Genomic DNA, 23,709 nt, shown 5'->3' on the forward strand with positions numbered 1-23,709 from the left:
GTACGGCCAGTCCTCTCTTCTCTTCACAGACCCTTCGGATGGCCAGTGGGTGTCTGAATGACCCAACCTTCAGCTTCTGTCGTCAGAACTGTGGTATTCTTTGTCAACATTCACCTCTTCAGTATAAGAGCCTTCCGCTTGCAATAGTTTGATGGTGGTAACTGGGGTGAAACACTGTTAACGTCGTCTCTTTCGCCGTTCGTATGGAGAGAGTTAATCTAGTATTAATCTAGCTCCATCAACCTACTGGTGTGTGTGTGTGTGTGTGTGTGTGTGTGTGTGTGTGTGTGGCCTGTTTGAAGACCTGTGACAATTATCACTATTTCTGGTGGAAGTAGGATTTGCACAGCAGAACGGGACTGAAGAAAGCAAGGTGATGGGGTTGGATGTGACAGAGAGAAGAAAGGGGTGAGACCGAGGTGAAAGGGGAGAAGACTGACGTGCGAAGAAGGGAGATGGGGTGGGAGTTGGGAGTATCGTGGCACTTTTGCCGTGTTCCTGGTGTCATGTTATTCCTCCTATGATTAGTAAATCGTCTTTATCATTTGCCACCATCACAAAGTTCTGTCCCATGATGTACCAGTTTACATTATTTTCATATTCACCCTCTCGAAGAGATCGTTTTCTGCAGGAAAGTAATGTTTGTCACCGCGTTGAGGTTTCGCGAAATTGTTAGCTTTCAACCCTGGTGAACCAGGAAGCAAATTTCAAGCAAATATTCTCCGTTCAGTTGGAATTCTTTGATCGCTTCTTCGAGTAAATATTTTCCGTGAAATCTTAATACTTCGATCGCCTCACCGCAAAAGCTTAATTCTGTTGTTGCAGTTGTTAATAAACCCTGCTTCAAATTTCTATAAAGCCTGAAAGTTAATTGTTCTCACAATAAATAAACACTGAAAAAAATCCGCATCACACTTCTTACAGTGCAGGACTTACCAATGTACTCATCATGAGTACCCATCAACGCACCCACCTTAACTCATTCAGTACGGCCAGTCCTCTCTTCTCCTCTACACAGACCCCTCGGATGTCCAGTGGGTGTCTGAATGACCCAACCTTTAGCTTCCGTCGTCAGAATTGTGGTATTCTTTGTCAACATTCACCTCTTCAGTATAAGAGCCTTCCGCTTGCAATATTTTGATGATGGTAATTGGGGTGGAACGCTGTTAACGTCGTCTCTTTCGCCGTTCGTATGGAGAGAGTTAAAGTCCGCACCGTTGACTACAACCGCAACACACAGGACCCTGCTCATTACACCATGACAGGCAAATGTAAACTACAGTCCCCTGTTGTACGTGCTCGTTAATTGGCTTTTCTCATATAACTCTTTAGACAAGAACATGGTTGTCAGGGATGGACAAGACTGAATTCTTGTATTGTGATGTTGGAGAACAACGGACGGACTGACGACCAATCCTTGTCCACAGGTTTAGAAATATAGTAGGCAAACTTCGAAAACGTGCGCGCACTCAGCATAGGGGGACGTTTTTAAAAAAAAAATTTGCTTGTCATTACACAACATTGCAAAAGGACGCATTTTCTTTGTCCAACCCTTCCATGTTTGACGAAATAGTACGAGCTGAACGCTTTTCATTGTTCAACTAAAATTAATAATAATCGTTACAACAGTTGATCGTGCTGACAATTCGTGCTGAAGACACACGGCGGTGGACTGAAGGGTGGGGCAGGAGAAAGAAAACCCGACCTTTCAGAAACCCTACGTGCTCTAGGCACTCTTTAAAAGTTGTACATGTATTTGAGGTTCATTTCCCGAAAGATTCCTTCATCTGTTGTAACTATCACCGGGAGATCCACTCCTTTATTATTACCTCTGTTGTGCGTGCGTCATGAAAGAAACTTTCGTTTAAAGGAGGACCGCATATAACACGTTCTGGATTTTGCAACGATTAGTGATAAATGTTTAGCATTATTCAAATCGGCATAAAGTCTTGTCAAATGCAAACATCACATGCCTCAAATCGTAGCTGAGTCGATTCAGCTTCTTTGCCACTTGAATATTTGATAACATTTTGTGCAAATGAGGACCGCTATGTTCGAGCCTCGCGCATGCAACATGTTATGGATGTCGCCACGTTCAATGAAGAAATGTTTAGCGTAACCAAAATTGGCATCAAGTCCATCAAATGTATACACCTCCACATGCTTTAACTGAGTCGAGTCAGCTTCCTTGCCACGTGAATATTTAACAGCTTTTTACATTTTGTTAAAATTCAAAATCCGTTTCTGTCCGAACAATCGGGGTCTGACCCAGTAAGTGAACATTGTCAAAGGTAATAATCATGTGTTTTTCATTTTTGGCATATCTAATTTGAGAGAAATACTTTAATTTCCACGTAAAGTCCTCCCGTCTAGAAAATGAACCTCCTAAAGTGATGTGCACTGATGTATTTGAGGCTCGGAAAGATGTTCCATGCCTTTGCCACTAGTGTTATCGTGTATGATGTTCCTCCTGTATGCAAATTGCAAGGGATCTAAAAATGGTTTGACAGACTCCTGCAAATAGACAAGTATCACTCTCTCAAAAACTTTCATCACAGCAGATGTCAGTGCTACTGGACGGAGTCATTCATACATGAAACATGTGTTTTCTTGGGTACAGGTATAATGCAGGAAGTTTTCCAGATATATGGTATTTTGCACTGACTAAGAGACTGATTAAAAATAATTGTTAAAATCTGGTAGAGTTGAGCTGCACAGTATTTCAGTGTATTTGTTCGGATCATATCAGGACCAGGTGCTTTGATTGGTTTCACTCTTTTTAATTGTGAAAGCACTTCCTCTTCAGAGACAACAATGCATTCGTCCTTCTTAACATTTAAAACATCACTTAACTGATGTGGGGTATAGTGTATACAGGGATACCCAAGCCAAATGAACGCATAAAAGCATTAGGTGATTCAGTGGAACAATGACCGTGGGGCGCAAATCAGCCAAGCTTGCAGATGTCTATTAAGTCCACGTTGATACACCAGTAATGTAGCCGAGTAGTAACTTGCTGTACTGACATAGGTTGGAATGGGCCTATGGTTCTTTCGGTGTCCCCTTCAGCTTCTAGCTGTGTTGTGTGCTGGTAGTACGTTTGACACTTTGAAAGTTTAGTTAACAAAATAAGTTTGAAAAAAATTGAACGAACATATTTGCATTTCATCTTTTTTTCTTCAGTTTTGACGTAAACTTTGAATAATTGACGGTGGAAAAAGCCGTGTATGTTTTTTTTCAAAAACATTCTTATCTATAAGTCGTCCTTGTTTTCTGATGGCGTTACACGAAATTTCCCAGTTGATTACAGGCATCTGAACTCAGTCCAATGATCGTCTGTGCAAGGACCTTCAAAATAAGTGGGTTTTTTGAGGTGGTTTTTTTTTTAAGTACATAGATAAATCAGTAAAACGAACGGCAAAACCAAATTAGTGCGCCGGTAGCGGTGAATCAGTATATCTGCCAGCGAAAGGTCTTGCGAAACTGAGACGCGGCCGGCTGCTGCAACAGCAAGGAACATCCTTTCTTTGAACTCAGTGACGGTCTCGGTCTTCCTGCATGTTGCTGCCTTCTTGCCTGACGAACACCGAACCAGCTTTCCCTCTCTCCTCACATCGAGTTGACCGACACAATGTTTCCAGTAAAACATACTGGACTCATAATTATGCGAAGCCCATCGTGGTTAAACTTGAGTCAATCAGTGAAGGAATTCCTTTGACTTTTGTTGCCCTCGGTAATTCTGCTGAGAGAAGCCAGCCAGATATTCTTATTCTTTAAAAAAAAAAAAAAAAAAAAAACTGTACGCACGTACGAACTCTTGTACGCCGCCGCTCACACAGATTCCCGGGCCCGGCCCAGTACCATAGACATGATATTTATAGATGTATATGTATCTAGTGGCCGGCCGTTGTTAAACTCCAATCCATCTCAGTGGGCCACTACACTAAGTACACGGCCACATACAACTTTGTCTGTCGCAGTCCCACTGGGAGCGTCGGCTGTGTACGGCAGAGAACATGCACTTTTGTTAGGTGGTCAGGACGGAGGCAAAAGATTTTTTTTTTCTTTTTCTCTCGTTAGAACCCAGAGTGGACGGCGACCTACTATTGGAGTTTAACGACCTATTGGCGTCTACACCCTTAAGGTCAAGTTTGTTCGGTTGGAGAAAGACGGCGACCAAAATGCACGGACCTATATACGTCCGTGCAGGCCACGCGCGGGGCCAATCAGTCACGGCGGGGAGTCACCGGGTCTGAGTCCGGTCGGCCCGGGCCTCAGTGGTACTACTCCGAGTATTGCGGGCGTTACCGTTCTGTCGGAGTGACATGAGTGATGGGTTGACGCATAATACTGCTCAGCCGGACGATTCAACAATTGAAGTTGTCAGTTTCTACACAACTGACCTTGAGGTACAGTGAACACACAGGACAGAAAACACACCACTTCAAACTTGTGACAAGAAGAGCATCACTGGAGGGCGGCCGCGGGGCAGGGGCGACACACTGGTTGAGGGGAGGGGGGAAAGAGGGACGGGATTATAGTGCTCATACATATACATACATATACACGGCACACTCAGTGACACACTTATTTATACTGATATATAGGCTTATATATATATATATATATATATGTGTGTGTGTGTGTGTTGGGGAAGAAGGAGAGGGGAAACAGTAAATGGCGTGGTGTTTTGTTTTCCTTTGATAAATGTACTGTACATAACTACACAGGCCTCATCCTTCGGCGAATTTATTAGTTAAAAAAAAAAAAAAGAAAAATAAAGAAAGAAGAAATTAAGATTGTATCATGAACTTCATGCATTACAATTGATGACATATGAGATGCCATATGATTAGTAATCAAACCAAATCATTGTATGGCTATAATTACATTTGTTTGTAACAACTGTTCTGAATAACGAGAGTTGTGGCAAAAAACCCCTGTTCTGTAAATAGCATCGCGCGCTCTAGTTTCTGTTCCCCAGCTGGGCCGGCCCGATAGTAGATCACGCAGTGGACCATGTTGTGTCCGGACGGACGAAGCCCCTTTACTGACCAACAACAGTGTTCGTCTACGGTATTTCACCCAACCCACCCCCACCATTCATCTTTAATGCACAAAAATGCGAACAAATTAATGTTCAATCTCGAAAGTGGCCATACAACTTCCTGCTTTCGTCAAGGGAAGTTACTTAGTCGCCTTCACGAATTCGGTTCCTTGTCCATATTCATGAGTTTGGCAGAAATGTAACTGCTCCGGTGAACCACTGGCATTGCCTTCTGTTTTGTAAGTAATTTAATCGGCGATTAAGTCTAACATGTTGATTTGGTGTGGGAGTGTTTCTGTTGTATTGATATTATATGAATGCGAACAGCTTAGCTTTGCGACGACTGTCAGTGTTCGAGAAAACAGTGACATCGACGATCGTGTGTGAAGGCGATGATCAAGGAAGATCTCACCATGTGGAACTTCCCTGTCTCAAGATATTTTAAGAAACACATACTGTAGGCAGAATGTGCAGGGTCTGACAAAATCAACAGTTTTGAGAGATGGAAACTTTTTTGAAATCAGTATGTATTTGGTATGAACAGGAATCAGGTCCAACACACACACACACACACATACACACACATCTCCCCCACCACCTCCGACCCCTCCATCTACATACACAGACTACACCAGTACATGGCATAGCAGAGGTATGCATGTACATTTGTTGTACATCATTATAGAATGCATGCTTGGGAATGAATTGAAAGAGAAAGCATTTGTTGATCAAGGTTCAGTAGGCGTTTTAGTGAAACGTCTAAATTGAATCATTTGTTTTCTGCAAGTCAGATTCCAGCACACATTCTTTCTGGAATATTGTATTTGCCTGAAGTTCTTACAGTACTGATAGATGAAACTCGGATCATATTCAAAGATTGTTGGCAGAAAAATGTCCACATATATGTATGTGTATATATATATATACAGAGAGAGGGAGTGTGTGTGTGTGTGTGTGTGTGTGTGTGTGTGTGTGTGAACTTGCTGATAAAATGTGTCTGAATGAACATAAATGTGTATGATATGGTTAAACTAAGTCACACACTTATCATTTTTTCATTTGAGAATTATCTGTATGTATTTTGATTATGGTGTTGAATGGTAATGTTTCAGACCTGTCAAAATGGCTAGTGGACCCCCTTCAAGGTTTCCTGAAGAAGTCACCTCATTGTCTTTTTTCTTTAGTGATTTTGCAAACAGTGATGAGGTAAGACTATTTTCAAACCGTTTAAGTGTAATTTTTTCAAAAGCATATGGTGATGTTGTTTTTAATCCTGGGATCATGAATACAAATATATATTGTGTGTGCGCTTTCATTCTTTTTAGAATTATAAGATCTAAAATGTTTCCCCAAAGGGAGGGCGGGGGCCCCTTCAGTATGAATAATATCTCCAACTGGAAAATTTGTGCTACAAATTTTCTCTTTTTTTCGCTTCCCGGGTTTCTGGAGTTTCCCTTTTCTTTTGGGTATCTCTTTGTTTCCGGCCTTAGGGATCCATTCACCTTTTTTTTTTTTTCTCTAGAAAGCCTTGAAAAAAAAATTGTTTTGTTTTGTTTTGTCCTTGTAGTTGTATGGACATGATAATTGTGTAGAAGTAGCCTTGAAAAAAATTTTGCTTTTGTTTTGTCCTTCTGGTTGTATGGATGTGATAATTGTGCACTTCTACTGTGTTTGTTTTTGTTTTTTGTGCCTAGGATATGTGCAGTGCCTGCTGACAATTTTTGGTTTTTGATGCTTCTTAATTTCATCATATATTGTTTATTTTATGTGATTTGTGTTTATGTTATGATAAGTTTTTCAATCCTCTGATGAAGTTTTAACAAAATGGACAACATCAGAGGCATGTCAAAGGTTTATGTGCATGAGTATGCCCAATGTTCTTTTCCTGGTGTGTGTGTGTTCTTTAGTTTAGCGTGTGTGCGTTTGTGTGTGTGTGCGCGCGCGCGCGTGCACACGCGTGTGTGTGTTGTTTGTTTGTTTGTTCTGTTTTGTTTGTTTGTTTTTTTGTTCTGTCTAACCAATATTTACAGTTTTCAGCCCTAATATAGCACTGTACAGTTGACTGGGTTAGAAGCAACAAAAGATAATGAATTGAGAGATAAAGAACTGAATCCTTTCATTGTTTAAAACAGTCTTTCTTCAGTTCTTCTGTTTCTTGTTATCATTATTTACAACCAGGTAAGGTTGTTTACATTTGCAGTATAATCATGTTTGGGGTTTTTTTTTCTGTTCATGTCGTCATCTTCTTTCTTGACTTTTGAACTTCACCTGAAATTTATAGGAATTTGGATCTATTGTGTGCATGCAAACATGTCATGCAAATAATTGACAATATGTTGTTTTACTTGTTATCAGATTATAGAACTTAAAAAAACCCCAAAACAACTATTACATTTTCTTTATTTTGTGCTGTTGTTGCACACATACTATTTCAATATTTACCTTACTAGCATCATTTCTTAGGTAAAAAGAAAAATGCAAGAAAAAAATGGCAACTACAAAGTAAGGAAAGTATGACATAAACAACAGAAAAAACAACAACAATGAAATACTGAAGAAGCTTTTGTAGCCAAGTGCTCAGCTGGCTACAAACCGTAGTTCAACTCACAGCACATGCCGTAAAGCGGATGACAGTTTAACTGCAGTGACGGTGTCCAACCATCAACATGAGGAGGTAACTCCTGTGGCATAAGGCTGTTCAAGTTTGAAATTTGAACTGAAAGTTGTAAGCGTCCGCCTGTCACTTTCCGATGTGCCACTCTCAAGCACACATCGAGTGTGCTGCACACACAGTCAGCTGCCTAAAATTCTACTGCATTGTCTTCTCTTCTTCTCTCCTTCTTTACTTAATATTGTAATAAAATAATAGTAAACCCCTTTTGTGACTGGCCTCTACATGTTTCTGGCCTGCACGTGGATCTTTTCTATCCTTTAATTCAGTAAATCATCAGCAATTCTTTTGTACCGCCCCCTTGTATAAATACCACTCGGTTCATGACAACACGGCTACACTTGTTAGAAAAAAGAAAAGAAAAAAGTGAAAAACAGAGTAGATATGAGACCAGCATTTTGTTTGAGCTTCTTGTCAGCCATGTAACAGTGTCATTTGATTCATCATAGGTAATGTTCATATTGTGACATGCATTGTTGTCTAAGAGGTGGCTGTAACAGATTTCATGATACAGGGTTATCTAAAAGTTAAGGATCACTTGGGATCTTGCTCAGTTTTCTTCTTCTTGGGGGCATGGGGTAATTATGCTGAATGGCATGGGGAAATTATATGCTGAATTTTCAGCAAGCAGGGGTATATGCAGTCAGTGTAATAAGCACCACTTATAGCCAGAGGTTCATACTTACATGTGCATTACCATTTTTTACAATGAAAAACCACAGCTATCATTTGTAAACTGCTAAATAACTAGATTTGTGGCCAAAACATCATCTCCTCATTTAAATCATCTCTTGAGTTTTTGGCATTTTCTGAAAACATACCTGTTTTTTAAAGCAGTCCTTGACTTTTTGTGAAGTATGTAATTGATAAAAAAAAAATGGACCTTCAATTTCAAAATGTCACAACCATTTCATGCTCAGCCTGAATGTACATGTATATATATATATATATATATATGTGTGTGTACAGAGATTTGTTGGTGATGTGCAGGCAGCAAGTTACGTGATCAATCACAGCACAGGACGAGGGTCCTTCGTTCTTCGTCCCAGTTCCCGTATTCAAGGCATGTTGACTTTGACGATAAGGTAAATTTTATTTTGTTATTATTAGTTTCTTTTATTTTATTGTTTTGGTGCCCCGGAATTTAGGGCATTTCATTTTCTATATATCAATGATGATGAATGATGGTGGGGTGATGAAGTTGCTGCGATGGGGGTCCAGTTAGGTTTTGGAACTACTCTAGAATGTATCCCAGCGTCAACCAGGCTGAGAGATAAAGACACCTGCAGTGTTCAGGAAGTTTGAATGATACCCTCAAAGACACATCGTTGAAGTGGATAACCCTGGGCTGTGTGATCCCAGTCTTTCCATTTGCACCTTAAGCACACTCAGCAGTGGCTGGCTAGCAGGGGGCCGAAAAATCCCACCTCTGATGGGGATCAAACCTACGTCTTCTCAGTCGTCAGTCAGCAACGCTAACCACCTCGCCACATTGGCTTGATAAAGTAACTTAATACTGTTCAAATAAACTGCACTGTGGTGATATTGATTGGTAATCAGTTCATCATTTTCATGGATCAGCATGTTGGGTCTGTGCATAGGTCAGGCATATATATATATATCAGTCTGCACATTTTGACACGCCCTTGAAACGTTAACATTCATGAATGCATGAAGCGATGTCTGGCACCTTTCTTTCTTTCCTGCATTCTTCTTCTTCCATTAGTGTTCAGCGGTCATAACTTTGATCATTACTAATATTTTATGTGCATGACCGTTTTTTTGTTTTTATCTACCCCGCCATGTAGGCAGCCATACTCCATTTTCGGGGATGTGCATGCTGGGTATGTTCTTTCCATAACCCACCAAACGCTGACATGGATTACAGGATCTTTAACGTGCGCACTTGATCTTCTGCATGCGTATACACACAAAGGGGGTTCAGGCACTGGCAGGTCTGCACATATGTTGACCTGGGAGATCGGAAAAATCTGCACCCTTTACCCACCAGGCGCCACCTAGATTCGAACCCGAGACCCTCAGATTGAAAGTCCAACGCTTTAACCACTCGGCTATTGCACCCATTCTTAGGCGGCGACTCCCACGTTCGCTCTCATGTACAAAGGGGCTTTTACCTATTTGACTGTTTTTACCCCACTCTCAAGGCAACCATACTCTGTACATGCTGCTGGAAATGTTTGTGTTTCTACAACCCACTGTATACCAACAAGGATCACAGGATTTTTAACTCACTCTGTACGGCCAGTCCTCTCTTCTCTTCTGCACAGACCCCTCGGATGTCCTGTGGGTGTCTGAATGACCCAACCTTTGGCTTCCGTCGTCAGAATTGTGGTATTCTTTGTCAACATTCACCTCTTCAGTATAAGAGCCTTCCGCTTGCAATATTTTGATGATGGTAATTGGGGTGAAACGCTGTTAACGTCGTCTCTTTCACTGTTCGTATGGAGAGAGTTAATGTGTGTGTTTGATTTTCTGCATGTTTACACATACAAGAGAATTAAGAATGAAGGTTGGAATAAAAATTGCACCCTTAACCCACCAGGTGCCGACACCACGATAAAGCCCTTGGACTGAAAATGCACTGCTTTGATGACCATTTGTCTGTTGTGCCTGTCAGTGCCTGAAGCCTGATTGAACCTGACAGTTCAGTGAGTGTGCATGCAGCATTGCTGTCAGAAGGAAAAGCCACACAGCTGAAAGAAGTTTCAGTTTCAAGGATGCATCACAGCATGCAGGTTTCTCCATATTTGCCACACCACATCAGCTTAGTAGACAGAAAAACAACAGAAAACACAAAAAATGTGTGTGTGAGTGAGTGAGTGTGTGTAGATTGTAGTGTTGCATGTGTGTGTGTGAGTGTGTGAGTGTGAATTAAAGAGGCAATCAACAGACTCAGACTTTTTATCTGTTCCAGCACTGACGAGAACATTGCTCGTCATATCAACGTCCAGATGAGAGAAGACGATCGGAGCGCCACCCATCTCAGCTTTTACATAATTCCAGAACGCACCTTCCCGACCTTCCATGATCTGTACATCTACTACTCCCTCAACAACATCTGCAACCTGGAGAATGTCAGCAACGTCAAGCTCCTCAACCCCCTGAACAGAGCTGACACCCCCCAAGCCCAAGGGCCATGTGTAATGCCTGATGAGATCCCACCCCTGCCCAGAAAGTCTTCACAGAGCAGTGGGATTGGAACAGACTCTGTCAGCCAGCAAGGATTGCCGGAGATACCACGTATTGGCTCCAGGTCAGACCGGCCATCCCTGGACAGTCAGGGCAATGACCTCAGGTGGGGATCCAACAGCAGCAGTGGATCAGGTGCCGCCATGGCTCGACGCAGCCTGCCAACCACCAACGGCCAGGACTTCCAGATACCTGAATACCTGGCTCCTAAACCACCAAATGCGGAGGGGGCCAGCTTGGGGGCACAGGCGTTTTCCACACCAATGATCGGTCTGCGGCCCTTCTTCTCCCTGAGCAACCTGTGTGGCCCATCGACCTCCACAGGGACTCCTCTGTCAAAGAAGGAGCAGAAGTTGCTCAAGGATCAGCAGAAAAAAAAAGAGAAGGAAGAGAAAAAAATGCTGAAAGAGAAAATGAAAACAGAAAAGAAGTCAAAAGTGGAGCCAACAGGAAACATGCACCAGATGTTGGAGCTAGGTTGGTGCCGGCCTCCAATTCCAATCCCCCAGTCAGCATCGCTGCCAGAAGAGGAAACTCCGTACTACACGTCTCCAAGACCCTACAAAAACCATTTAGAAGACCTGAAGAAAATGCTGCGAGAAACTGACACTTGTGACTGCGGCTTACGCATGATGGATGCGGAACTGGTGCAGGGCTGGACGGTGCATCGCAGCCGGGAGGAAGCCACTCATTTTCGGGTTTTTTATCAACACGAGGATGGCAACACGACATGGGATCTTCCTGAGGCAATCACAGACAATCTGACTGACACACAGGTGACGTTCATTGTACGTTTGTGTAAGGAAGGGAACCAGTCAGTGCCCAGGCCCCTCCTCAGACGATACGACAGGATGTCAGGGGGCCCCAGAGTGGGGAGTTTACCATCAACGTCTTCACTGAACTCCTCCCGATCCCGGTCAGGCTCCACCTCCTCTGACCGCCTGGGGTCCAGCCTGCCATCCAGCAGAAGTCACGTCATGGGCCCGAGGTCTCTCCCAGGTCCAGGGGGTTCGTGAAGCAGAAAAACCACCAGGCTGCTGTGGTGCCTCTGTCATGCCGCATGACTCGCCAGTCCAGAACTTCCTCTCTGCCTCATGCTGTCTCAGCAGCTGCTCTTGAAGAATGTATCATGATGTGACATTTCCAGTGGAACACAGACAAGTCTGCGACACGTTTCCCTTCAGTGTATGTGACACTGAAGGTCACAGGTGACCTGCTTCAGAAGCGATGTGTGCATACATACATATATATCTGTTGTGGTATGATGGTAGTGTGTCGCACAGTGCTTACACATAAGTGTCTTTGTGCCGTGTGCTGTCTTTGAAACGTTAGAGGAATTTGCTTCTGCTGAGCAGGACAAGGTATCTCTAGACACTGAGCGTGTATTCTCTGCTGCTTGAGGTTAAATCACCATTTCATTTGCTCATTCTCCCCTTTTGTATTTTGCCAACCCTCCAAACCGCAGTGACAGTTGCTGGTTTTCACCCCTAGCCCCCACCCCTTCCCTCTGCACATGGCTCTGGTAAGTTTTGTTGTTGTTCAAGACTATGCATAACTTATTGCAGTGTGTGCATGTGATTATGTGTTTGATAGGAGGGGGTGGGGAATGAATTATAATGACCATTAGTAAAGATTTACACAAATGTATGTGGTGAAGAATCAAATTGGGTTGGGGGCATGAGGGTGGGGGGGTTGGCAGGGCGGGGGGGATGTATGGGAGACAGTTAGGAGGGTCAGTATTTGTATTGCCAACATGAATAATGAGAAAATAATATGCAGTTTTTGCTTGTGTTATTTATTGTATTCTTTTGAATTAATGTGTAAATAGAAACTTCTTATATGACATACTTTCTAACAAACGTGTGGGCATATATTATATATTTTCCTGTGTGTGTGTGCATGTGTCATGTGTGTTTGCTCTGTGTGTGTGTGTGTGTGTCCCCATTATTTTGTTGTCATGCTGTCACTGCAATTCCAGTTGAATACAAATATTGAAGTGACCGATGTGACAGATCAAGCTTCATTTAGATTATAAATGGCCCTGTCAGAGAGTCCCCACCCCTAAAAAAAAAAACAAGACAAAAACAAAAACAAAAAACTAATCGTCAAAGGCTGAACTGATAATGATATTCCATTTGCAAAGCAGCTTACCAAAGTTTTGAGACAATGGTGTGGAGTGGCAGTTAGTGTTGGCAGGAGTTCCAGGCTCTGGAACAGCCATGCTTATTGGTGAAAAAAAAAAAAAGATGTGGCCACTACTTCTGTTTCATTCATCACACTGGTGCTCAAGAAGTGACTTTAGTTTGAAGCAGTGTTGTTTGAGTTTGAAGCAAAGTAATTCGTTGTGAAAACAAGAATTGGCTGTTGCAGGTTTTACTTTTTTTTTTCCTATGAATGTTTGTGACACTGGAATCATGATCTTGTAAATGTGCACTGTGTGTCAAACCAGAGTGTTGTTTAGTTCCAAAGCTCAGATTTTTTTTTTTTTTTTTTTTTTTTTTAGCTCCAGGATAACACACTCTTGTATTTCAAGATGTTCTCAAGTTCTTTGCAGACAATTTTTGGAATGATTTTTTTGTAGTGGAAAGTTTATTTTTGAAACCGATCAAACCATGTTTGTGAAAAAATTATCTCTTGCCTTGTTTCTGAGATAGAAAAAGGTATTTTCTGTGCTGTTTTGCATGACTTTTTCTGTGGAAAGCGTGGGTGTCTGAAGTTCTTGAGCGGTGACTTGAACACCAGGAAGCTTTGGGGTAGATGGTGCAAAAAGACCTCTCCAAGTTTGAAGCGGTGCTTGCCCAGTGTCCTGAGGCTAAAAGACAGGAAAAAGACAGACAGACCAGCGCCAGACTTCGCCTGTGCCCAGTAATGGAGGGACTGTCGCTCCTGTATTGGCCTGTCCAGACATGACACTATATCAATCAATCAACAACCAGAGCGGAAATTCTCCAGTCTCCTGAAACTGATGGATGCCTGTCTTTGGACGCTCAAAGGGTAGAATCATACTGAGCGCACTGCTGCAATTCAGTGTCAGTTGCACAGCAAGGGTTGAAGTTAATCCAGAGCTGGGCAGCAGTGATTTCAAGTTAAACCAAAGGTGGAGCTGTGTTTTATTGGCACCTGGTTCTCAATTCGTATTCCGAGATCATGTCATAATTGAAACAAATCCAGTGGAAAACTTGAAATATTACATGCATATACACCCAGATGATTGGTCATAGTATTCAATCAGTTTGCTTTGTTTGGATATTGATGTTTAATTTGTTTTGTTTTGTTTTGCAAGTGTTAAAATGATCCAGACATGTACAAGTCACGCCTGCAGCAAAGGAAAGGAGCTTTGGTCAATTGTGCTTCCCTTGATTTGACAGGAATTAAGGAATCAAAGATCCTGAAAATGACTGTGATGGTGCATGCGATAACTGGTGGAACAAACGACCCTCGTAAGTGTGCACATTTGTCGTACGTTTTTGTACTCTGGGCTCAATCTCATCTGTTCATTCACATTGCCGGTTACAAAGTGACACTATCAATTGTTAAAAGCGTTCTTTATTTTGAACTTTTTAATAATTGCATGGATTTAGTAATATGACAATATTACTCCTGGCTTGTGTGCAAGTCTGCTTGTGATCTTTGTTGAGTTATAATATGATTTCCTCAGGAATCTCTGTGATGTTTGCTACTGGATATATTTGGAATTTTTGTGTATTAGAAATGTTTGGAATTTTTGTGCACTGATAGTGTGTTGGAAATGTTTGGAATCTTTGTGTACTGACAGCGTGTCGTAAGGAAGGGATGTACCTTGGACTGCGTTGTGGTTTTGTACAGTGAGTACAGCGCAGTAATAGTTCTGTTACTTGAGGACAAAGAGAAACATGGCTCATTTTGTTTGTTCTCTGTTCTTCATGTGTGGGTTGCAGTTCATTAGCTTCTTTCTAAAGACTTATAGTGGGCTTTCATATATACATGTTTGACACTGGAGCGAGGTATTTCAAACACACACTACAGTATGACTGATACAAAATATTGCGAAAACACAGGTATCGGTCTCTCTTCCCCATTTCTGACAGATGGTGCTGCACTGCTTGGCAAATCAAATGTCACCTGGTTGCTACTTGTCTTCCAAGGACAAGTGCTAGAAGTGGGTTCTGACACCCTGTTTGTTTGAATGCTTTGCTGAACTTTGAAAACCTCATATGTGTTAGTCTGAAGAAAGAAATACTCTATCATGACTAGTGCATCGATTGAAGAAACTGAGTGGTTCAAAATCCAATTTGAAAATTTTAGTTGAAATTTTTCACTGTTTTATATCAATTTTTTTTTCCAGCTAGAAGTACTGTCCTTTTCTAACTACACCGCTGGCCTCAGTCTGGTGTGACAAACTGCATGCCTCAGAAAGTGTTTTAAGCAACATGTGTGGAAACATGTGCTACACGAGAGGGTCTGCTTCAAAGAGCAATGCTGGGTAGCAGCCAGCTTTGAAAAAAAACTATTAAAAGCTGGCATTCTGAGGATTTTATGATCTTTGACATACATACTTGATCTTCTGCTTGTGTGTGAAGAAGATGAAGACACCCATGAGGTTGCAAGTTCATTTTGTTGACCTGGGGAAGCAGGGAAGAACTGCCCAGAGCTGTTGATAATCACCTGGTGTTGTAGGGATATGATCCACAGCTATCTCACAGGGTGTTTTGGAAAGACGTGCTACACACAGGTTGCTCTCCCATCACACCTGGCTTTTGTTTTGTAAATATTTTGTTTCCAGTTAAAAAAACATGTCCAGTTTTGTGATAACCATTAACTCTACTCAGCTTTATCATCTGTGTGTGTGTGTGTGTGTGTGTGTGCGCGTGCGTGCGCGCATGCCGCAAGCTCTTATCTGTTTCTGTTTTAAATACTTCCCCTCATTGTTTACCACTGTCAGTTTTGTCCTGTGTTACTTAGCAATTATCATTCTTTCACAACACAAATCATGACTAAATTTTTCAGTATAGTGATGCGATATCATATTATTTTTCTGTGGCGATGTGTATATTGAATAATAGAGAAGTGGATGAAAATAGGTCCAGGTATATAATGCTGTAGACTGTATTGAAAAACAGATCGAAATGACAAATGATAAAAAAGGAAAGAAACCTTATTTTCCCTTACTCTAAAACGACATTTATTGTGGACATGAGCTTTGGAGCTAAATGTAATTGTGAATATTGATTCAGGTGATTGACAGTTTGAAAACATGAAAGAATAGAAATCAAAGCCACAGACTTTGAGACTGTTTTGTTTATCTTGATAATGACGGGGGATGAGGAGGATGATAGTGATGTTGCTATGGACATCCATTTTTGGTTTGGTACTGCGTGACAAGGCTTTACTCTACGCTTCCTGTCATAATGATATCCCAGCGTTAACCAGGCCCCGAGAGATACAGACACTTGCAGTGTTTGACCAGGGATTTCTCGTCTGCTGTGCTGCTGATGGTGTGCTGTGTGGATCAGGGATTCTACGTTGGCTCTGAGATTTGTATTGAGCTGCGGAGGTTGGTTGATGTTGCCTCAACTTGCCGTTGTCCGTCTGCATACTGTGTTCACACCGGGGGTTTCCGTCTTTGCCCTGTTCCAGATAAGTGTCTCTCGCTGACCCATCTGCATCAGCTTTCAGCCATGCTTTCTGGGGTCATCATTCTTTATGCATGACTTGTATTAGAGATCTTTATTTTTCTTTTGCTCATCACTGTGTTTATCTGTGGTGGCGAGATTTGGCACCCAGGAGCAGATGATGACGTCTTCCAGTTAATGTCTTCCCAAGACCGGGGCTGGGGGATCTGTGATAGGAGCAAGTGTGGTGGGAGCCCCATTGTTTCACCTGGTCATGTTCATAGAATTCTACCTGCGAGGGTCATTACACGCCTGCATAACAGAAGGGTACAACCCCCCCCACACACATACACACCTATCACCCCCCCCCCCACCCCTCCCTCATGCCCCCCCCCACCCCCTCCTGTCCCCTGCACCTCCTCCCCGCCCCCCCGCACCCCCCCCCTCCCCCACCCAGCTGGTTCCGAAATTTATGTTCACCATACTTACCCTGATCCGCATTTTGTACTCTCCTGACATCCTGACTTTTTCTGATTTTTGGATGCCCGTATTCCATTACTTAAAATCGTTGTCAGATAGGGCAGTGCACATGTAAACAGAACAACAGAGGTGATAAAATGAAAGGAGGGGGGCAGGGAGCTGTTGGGGGAGGAGGGAAGTTCTTTTGCAAAACTATCTTTTCAATGATAGATTTCGTTATTATTATTATTATTATTTCTATTTTTTATGCCTCAAATTGTGTCATTTACTGTGGCACAACCAGTTTTGTGTAAATGGGACGAGTTTTTGTTTGCACAAATAACAACAACCTGTTGTCTCGGGTTAAATGATATAACAGGTATAATGTGTCACACCCCAGTTAATTGGGATTTGACAATTGCATTTCTTGTTCAAAATAATATATTGCTGAGTGTGTGTGTGTGTGTGTGTGTGTGTGTGTGCTTGCACACCTCAAAATGCTAATCCCATATGCTGATAAAGGAGAAAAAAAAAAAGACTTGGAAGCATCGTAACAGAAACTGTAACATAATTATAGGATTGTGTTGCCAGAGCAAAATTTCACTTGAAGCGCCCAGTACTTTCTAGCCTGTCCATGACAAGTTACGTTTTTGTAAAGTAACCCCTATTTTGGTGTTCTTTAGCAGCCAGCAGATCAAATCAATTAGGTTTATCATGACCGCTTTCTGCTCACTGAGTCGCGCATTATATTCCATGCAGCGTGGTCATTTATCGTCTCCTCCCAGTTTTGAGCAGCTGTGTGAACCTCACCAACTTACTGCCTGCAGTTAGCATGTTGTTTCATCTTTGTAGTGCTTGATGATAATGATGATGAAATGGATACTTATATAGCGCCTATCCTCGGCTGGAGACCAAGCTCTAAGCGCTTTACAGACACTTAGTACTTGCTTGTAGTCTGTGAATAATGGGAGATTTTTCATTCTTCTTACTGCATTTGCAGTCAGCTGTGCTATAATAGCATATTTTGATTGACTGTTCAACTTGTTTTCTTTATGAACAAAGCAGTCCCCTTGTGCACAAGAGCATGACTGCGGATTTGTGTGATAATTTGCCAAACATATGTTATTGGTTTACAAAATGATTACCTGAAATAATCATATTTATAAATACATATTACATGTTCTCATGCAGTGATTTTTCTTGGGTTGAATTATTATGTTCAGTTTGTTAAAACACGATATTATTGCAGTGGTATTGTATGATGTTGTTTTTTTCTTTGTTACTTTTATACAACTTTTTTCTTGTTTGTACTTAAGTTTCAGTGTGAAAATAAAAGGCCGCTATAAACAGAATCTGTTTTTGTTTTTATGCATGTATTGTCAAAGCAGTGTATAGAGCTTGTACAAGTTTTAAACATATAAAAACTTTTTTTTTAACCACATCTTTTTTTTAAGTTCTTTAATGTAAGGAATTATCTAGGTTTGTAAAAGTTTTCATTTGGATTCTCTTTATAAGAAAAAAAACTACAATACAAAACAACCATGTTTTCTTTCAAAGCATAGCAGTGAAATGTTCTACCTGAATTAAAATTTAAAGTAAATGTTTTTTGTTGTTGTTTTTTTTTAATAAAAAAAAACCGTGGAGTTACTAACTGAATGTAAGTCGTCAAAGCTGGAAAAGCAGGAATCCTAATTTATTCTTGCAGTGTTGGTGTGATGTCTGTCACAGGACTTGTCTGCTGGACACCAACTCAGTTGTGCTCCCACTCAGATTGGCTGAATTATCTCCCTGAATATTGCTTCCAGTGACTATTGACGACGTATACACCATCTGTGTTTCAACATTTTGTAAGAGCAATGTAGAGTGAAAGATGATATTTTAAGATTAAAAAAAAAATGTTTAAGCCTGGGAGTGTCTATGTTGTCAATGAAGCTTGACTTCCAATGTCCAATAATGAAGTGTAGAAAATGCAATGCTTGTTACAAACATTAAAAACAACAACACATTCATTCATGTTTTAGATATCAAACATAAGAACAACACACACTAGGAAAGAGAAATCCGACCTGAACAAACAAAAATGATTTACAGTCAGACCCGCTTAGTATGGCTGAGAGTCAAGACTTAAAGAGGCGGCTGAGGCGACTGTGGCCAACAACCCCTGTTTTACTGAAATGGGTGGGCCAGTGGCTCGGAACTGTATTTGTCTTTGTTGTATTTGTATTTCATTTTATCACAAAGATTTCTCTGTGTGAAATTCGGGCTGCTCCCTCCAGGGAGAGTGCGTTGCTACACTACAGCGCCACCCATTTTTTTTGCCAACATTGCCAACGCCTCTCTCTGGAGTTTTAAAACTCGGTGGGATTGACGGTTCTGGGGCAGCACCGATATCCTTCCTCGCCAGCGTTGGTGGCCTTAGTGTCTCATTTTGTGAATGGCTGCTACTAGTAACACTGGGTGTTGGCAGGTGTGAGATGATGTTCTTCTGCAGTTTGCACTAAGGTTGCGTATTTTGCACCACAGAACGACTGTGTGAGGGCGGGTGGCGGCGCATGGCTTTGTCACTCCCTTTGCTGATGGTTGTCTGCCGTTGAGGGATGGGTAGGTCGTCGACATGAAGACTGGCCGTCCAGTGGCCCTGAAGACAAGACAACCCTTGTTGTTGGGACTTCATCTTGATCACAGCTGGACATTGTATTGTATTTTCGTCACAACAGATTTCTCTGTGTGAAATTCGAGCTGCTCTCCCCAGGGACAGCGCGTCACGACACTGAGAGCGCCACCCTTTTTTTTTTGTATTTTTTCCTGCGTGCAGTTTTCTTTGTTTTTGCTATCAAAGTGGATTTTTCTAAAGAATTTTGCCCGGGACAACCCTTTTGTTGCCATGGGTTCTTTTATGTGCGCTAAGTGCATGCTGCACACAGGACCTCGGTTTATCATCTCGTCCGAATGACTAGCGTCCAGACTACCATTCAAGGTCTAGTGGAGGGGGAGAAAATATTGGCGACTGTACCATGATTCGAACCAGTGTGCTCAGATTCTCTCGCTTCCTTGGCGGACGCGTCACCTCTAGGCCATCACATCCATGGTGAACACAAACCTCACAATGCAACGGACAACTGCCCCGATATCAACAGACTGCCGCGGAGAGGTGACCATTGGCCACCATTGGATCCCGTTTGGACCAGCATGACCTTAAAGGCTTAGGCCAATAGGTCATTGATTAAACTCCGCTGGAACAAATGATTTACGAAAATTACACTTATTTTGCAAGCATATCTCTCCCCATAACCCCACCATTCATTGCACACACAAAGTTATATGCATGCTGATAATGCATTTTGTTCAATATTGTGCTTTCACATGCAGTGATAAATTATATAAACAAAAGATACAACAATACATCCAGTTGATAAACAGTGTTGTTTGTAGAAGCAAAAATACCTCATCTAACCAGAATAAACAATCCTACAAAAAGAAAAAAAAATCATGTTTCTCTTGGTTAATTTGGTAGTTGCAAAGTATTTATTTTCTTTCTCATTTTTGTTCTAAGCTTCTCCATATCCTGTTTGTTGGTTATTCATTCCCAGAGTTTGACAAAATACACTGCTTTTATAAAGTATGCATCAGGCACACATGGACTACACAAACACACACACACACACCAGCATGCACAAACACTCACACAGAAATTAAACGCAAAAAAGAACGCAAACCCTATTTGATTTGGGGGTGTTTTATATTTATTTATTTACTTATTTATTTTACCTTTCTATGACAACAGCATGTGATAATTTCTTTTAACTTCGGCGTTTTAAAGGAAAAGTACAAGTACAACTCCAAACCACATCAGTTGCATTTTTATTCATCTGTCAGAAAAAAAGGAAAGATAGTGATTATTCATTTGATAATTAAGGTGTTCACAGCTGACAACCTGAGGCCAAAGTATTGAGGATGATTGCTTGTGATAAGACCACACACAAAAACTCGAAAGACCAGAATGATATACCACATGATCAGTATCTTTGATAGATTTGTCATGATCATTATGTTTGACACACACACACTATTTATCTACAGATGTGTGGTTGTTTTTTTTTATACTGTGTGATTATCATATAACAATACTGGATGTCAAAGTATACTGTTTTTCCTCTGATCCCTTGTCTTCCTTGCAAGAGATGTTCTCAACAGCTGCTCCACATATAATGCTCGTCATTCTATTTTCATGTGAATCTGCTGAAGTTAATGTAAACAGGGTTTATCAAGTGTGAAATTCTTTCATAAAAAACGAAGTGTTTTATACTGGGATACTTTGACATTTATTTGGTTTTGTGTCAAGAATTAACCGTGAAAAGTGGTTTTGTGCGAGGTTACTTTGATAATTACCATATAGAGTTTTATGTCAAGAATGAACTGTGAAAAGTGTGTTATGCTAATTATCATGACAATTACTGATTTTATGGCAAGAATGAACTCTCAAAAGTGTTCTATTTCATGCTGGGTTACTTTGATAATTATTAGGTTTTGTATCAAGAATGAACTTTATTGTATTGTTTGTCAGTTGCAAGGACTTTGTTCTGATTTTGCTACTGATGACAATTTCATAGTGATAGTGCGTACAAGTGGTCATCAAAACTAAAGCATCATTATGCGTTCGTTGGAACTGTGTTGTGTTGCAGTTGTTTCTAGTGGTGACAGAATTCTTTGTGTGATGAATTCCTCTGTATGAAATTTGGGTTGCTCTTCCCAGAACAGTGCATCACCACATTGTAGTGCTACCCTTATTTTTTAAAAAAATGTTGACTCACTTGTGTAAACAGTGTGAGTATATAATAACCTGGTGTTCAGTTGTGTGTGTGTGTGTGTGTGTGTGTGTGTGTGTGTGTGTGGCCATGGTAAACCCAAACATTTTCATTTTCTCTGGGAATACTTTGTCTGCCAATACCAAATTTGCCCATGGGGGCCATGACAAACATTTTCATTTTCTCTGGGAATACTTTGTCTGCCAATACCAAATTTGCCCATGGGGGCCATGAAGTCAACTATATACTGGAGCTTGAAACAGTCGCAGGGCTGGAAGCTCTTGAGGATTGCGGAGATGCCATGCTCCTCTCCAAAGGTGCCAATTTCAGGAGGTTGCAGGATCATCCCATGAAAGACCAGCTGCTGGAGCCAATTAAGGGCTGACTCAAGAGAAGCAGCTTTGCCTACCAGAGCAGGACCCTTGAACAACACCACCGAGACATCCTTGACCATGACCCCAAAGAGATCCCTCGGTGTCAGGCTGTCCCTGCATGGGGAGAGAGAACACTCAGCTACGTTCAGTGCAGCATCCCTGGTGTTGGCCCCAGAGACTCTCAGAGTGGCCCTGAGAAAATCTCCCGTACCCTTCAGTACCTCCACGCCCACTACCGAAAGAGTCCTGGACTCATGTTTGTACTAATTATTCTGCCAAGGAAGCAGTAGGGAATGGTGGGGTAGGAATCTATATTCAGTAACCAGGAGGCAGAGAAGAAAAGATCTGCTTTGCTACCAGCCTTTACTTCACCAATTATAGTGCTGAGGCTGAAGCCCTGAAAACAGCAGCAGCCCACATCAAGATCAGGGCTCATGCTACCCACAACGTAGTTTTCCTGACTGATGCCCTGTCCGTCCTGCAGGCCTTACAGTCTGACACAAACACTGACCAAAACAACCTGCTCTCCACTCTTGCCTCTGTAGGAGCCACTGTCTTCCTACAATGGATTCCCTCTCACTGCAATGTGCTGGGCATTGAGACCGCCGACTCCCTCACAAAGGAAGGCACTACACAAGAGCATGTGGATAGGTTCACCTGCTACTCAGAAGTAAAGACCATCATCAAGGCCAAGCAACAGAGGAAGTGGATGCTGCAGCAGCATCCACACCACAAAAGGGCAGACCCCTACTACCTGCTGACAAGGCAGGGACAGGTGTCAGTGTTCAAACTCAGGACAGACCACAACCGCCTAAACAACCATATATACATTAACTCTCTCCATACGAACGGCGAAAGAGACGACATTGACAGCATTTCACCCCAATTACCACCATCAAAATATTGCAAGCGGAAGGCTCTTATACTGAAGAGGTGAATGTTGACAAAGAATACCACAATTCTGACGACGGAAGCTAAAGGTTGGGTCATTCAGACACCCACTGGACATCCGAGGGATCTGTGTAGAGGAGAAGAGAGGACTGGCCGTACTGAGTGAGTTAAACTCTGCATTGGTCACTCAGCACGGTGCCCCTGTGGGACAGACAGCCAGACAGCAGATCACCTGCTGCAGTCCTGCCCCCTCCATGAGGAGCTCAGGAAGAGGTACTGGCCCAACCCAACTCCAGTGATCTGGAAGCTCTAGGGATGTGTGGAGGACCTGCAGCGTACAGCTGCCTTCACCATGGAGACTGCGGTGTCCATCTAATGAATGAGAAGAAGTTGTTTTTTTAAATAAAGATTTTTTCAAGAACATCTGTCTGTCTTGGGTCTCCTTATGTGCATTAATTCATCTAATATAGAACTGTTGAAGCCAAATAGCCAAGTGATGTCCATGCTTACTCCCTCTGGAAAGTGCAGCACGACTGCGCCTCCTGTTAACTTTATGCGCTCTTTGGTACCCACCCTCGGTTTCAGTCAATGTTTCGAGGCATCAAGACTCTCCAAATTAAGATTATTGCTTTCTTACCCTTGCCTGCTGCCTTATTTGTTT

At 41.9% G+C, this 23,709-nt stretch overlaps 1 protein-coding gene across 1 annotated transcript; it reads left to right on the forward strand.

Annotated features, from left to right (window-relative positions):
- The first annotated feature begins 5,152 nt into the window (after positions 1 to 5,152).
- Positions 5,153 to 23,464, forward strand: LOC143299509 (uncharacterized). The gene is made up of 4 exons (XM_076612768.1): positions 5,153 to 5,286; positions 6,160 to 6,253; positions 8,709 to 8,803; positions 10,654 to 23,464. The coding sequence occupies exons 2-4, from the start codon at positions 6,170 to 6,172 to the stop codon at positions 11,942 to 11,944; spliced, it is 1,470 nt and encodes a 489-aa protein (XP_076468883.1). The 5' UTR covers positions 5,153 to 5,286; positions 6,160 to 6,169; the 3' UTR covers positions 11,945 to 23,464.
- The last annotated feature ends 245 nt before the right edge of the window (positions 23,465 to 23,709 follow it).

Source organism: Babylonia areolata, chromosome 25 (genome assembly GCF_041734735.1).
Source record: "Babylonia areolata isolate BAREFJ2019XMU chromosome 25, ASM4173473v1, whole genome shotgun sequence".
NCBI classification, from domain to species: Eukaryota; Metazoa; Mollusca; class Gastropoda; order Neogastropoda; family Buccinidae; genus Babylonia; species Babylonia areolata.

Coding starts and splice junctions, on each gene's coding strand:
- LOC143299509 (XM_076612768.1), top strand. CDS start 6,170: ATGGCTAGTGGACCCCCTTCAAGGTTTCCTGAAGAAGTCACCTCATTG. Junction 6,254..8,708: donor ATTTTGCAAACAGTGATGAG/GTAAGACTATTT, acceptor GGTGATGTGCAG/GCAGCAAGTTACGTGATCAA. Junction 8,804..10,653: donor ATGTTGACTTTGACGATAAG/GTAAATTTTATT, acceptor TATCTGTTCCAG/CACTGACGAGAACATTGCTC.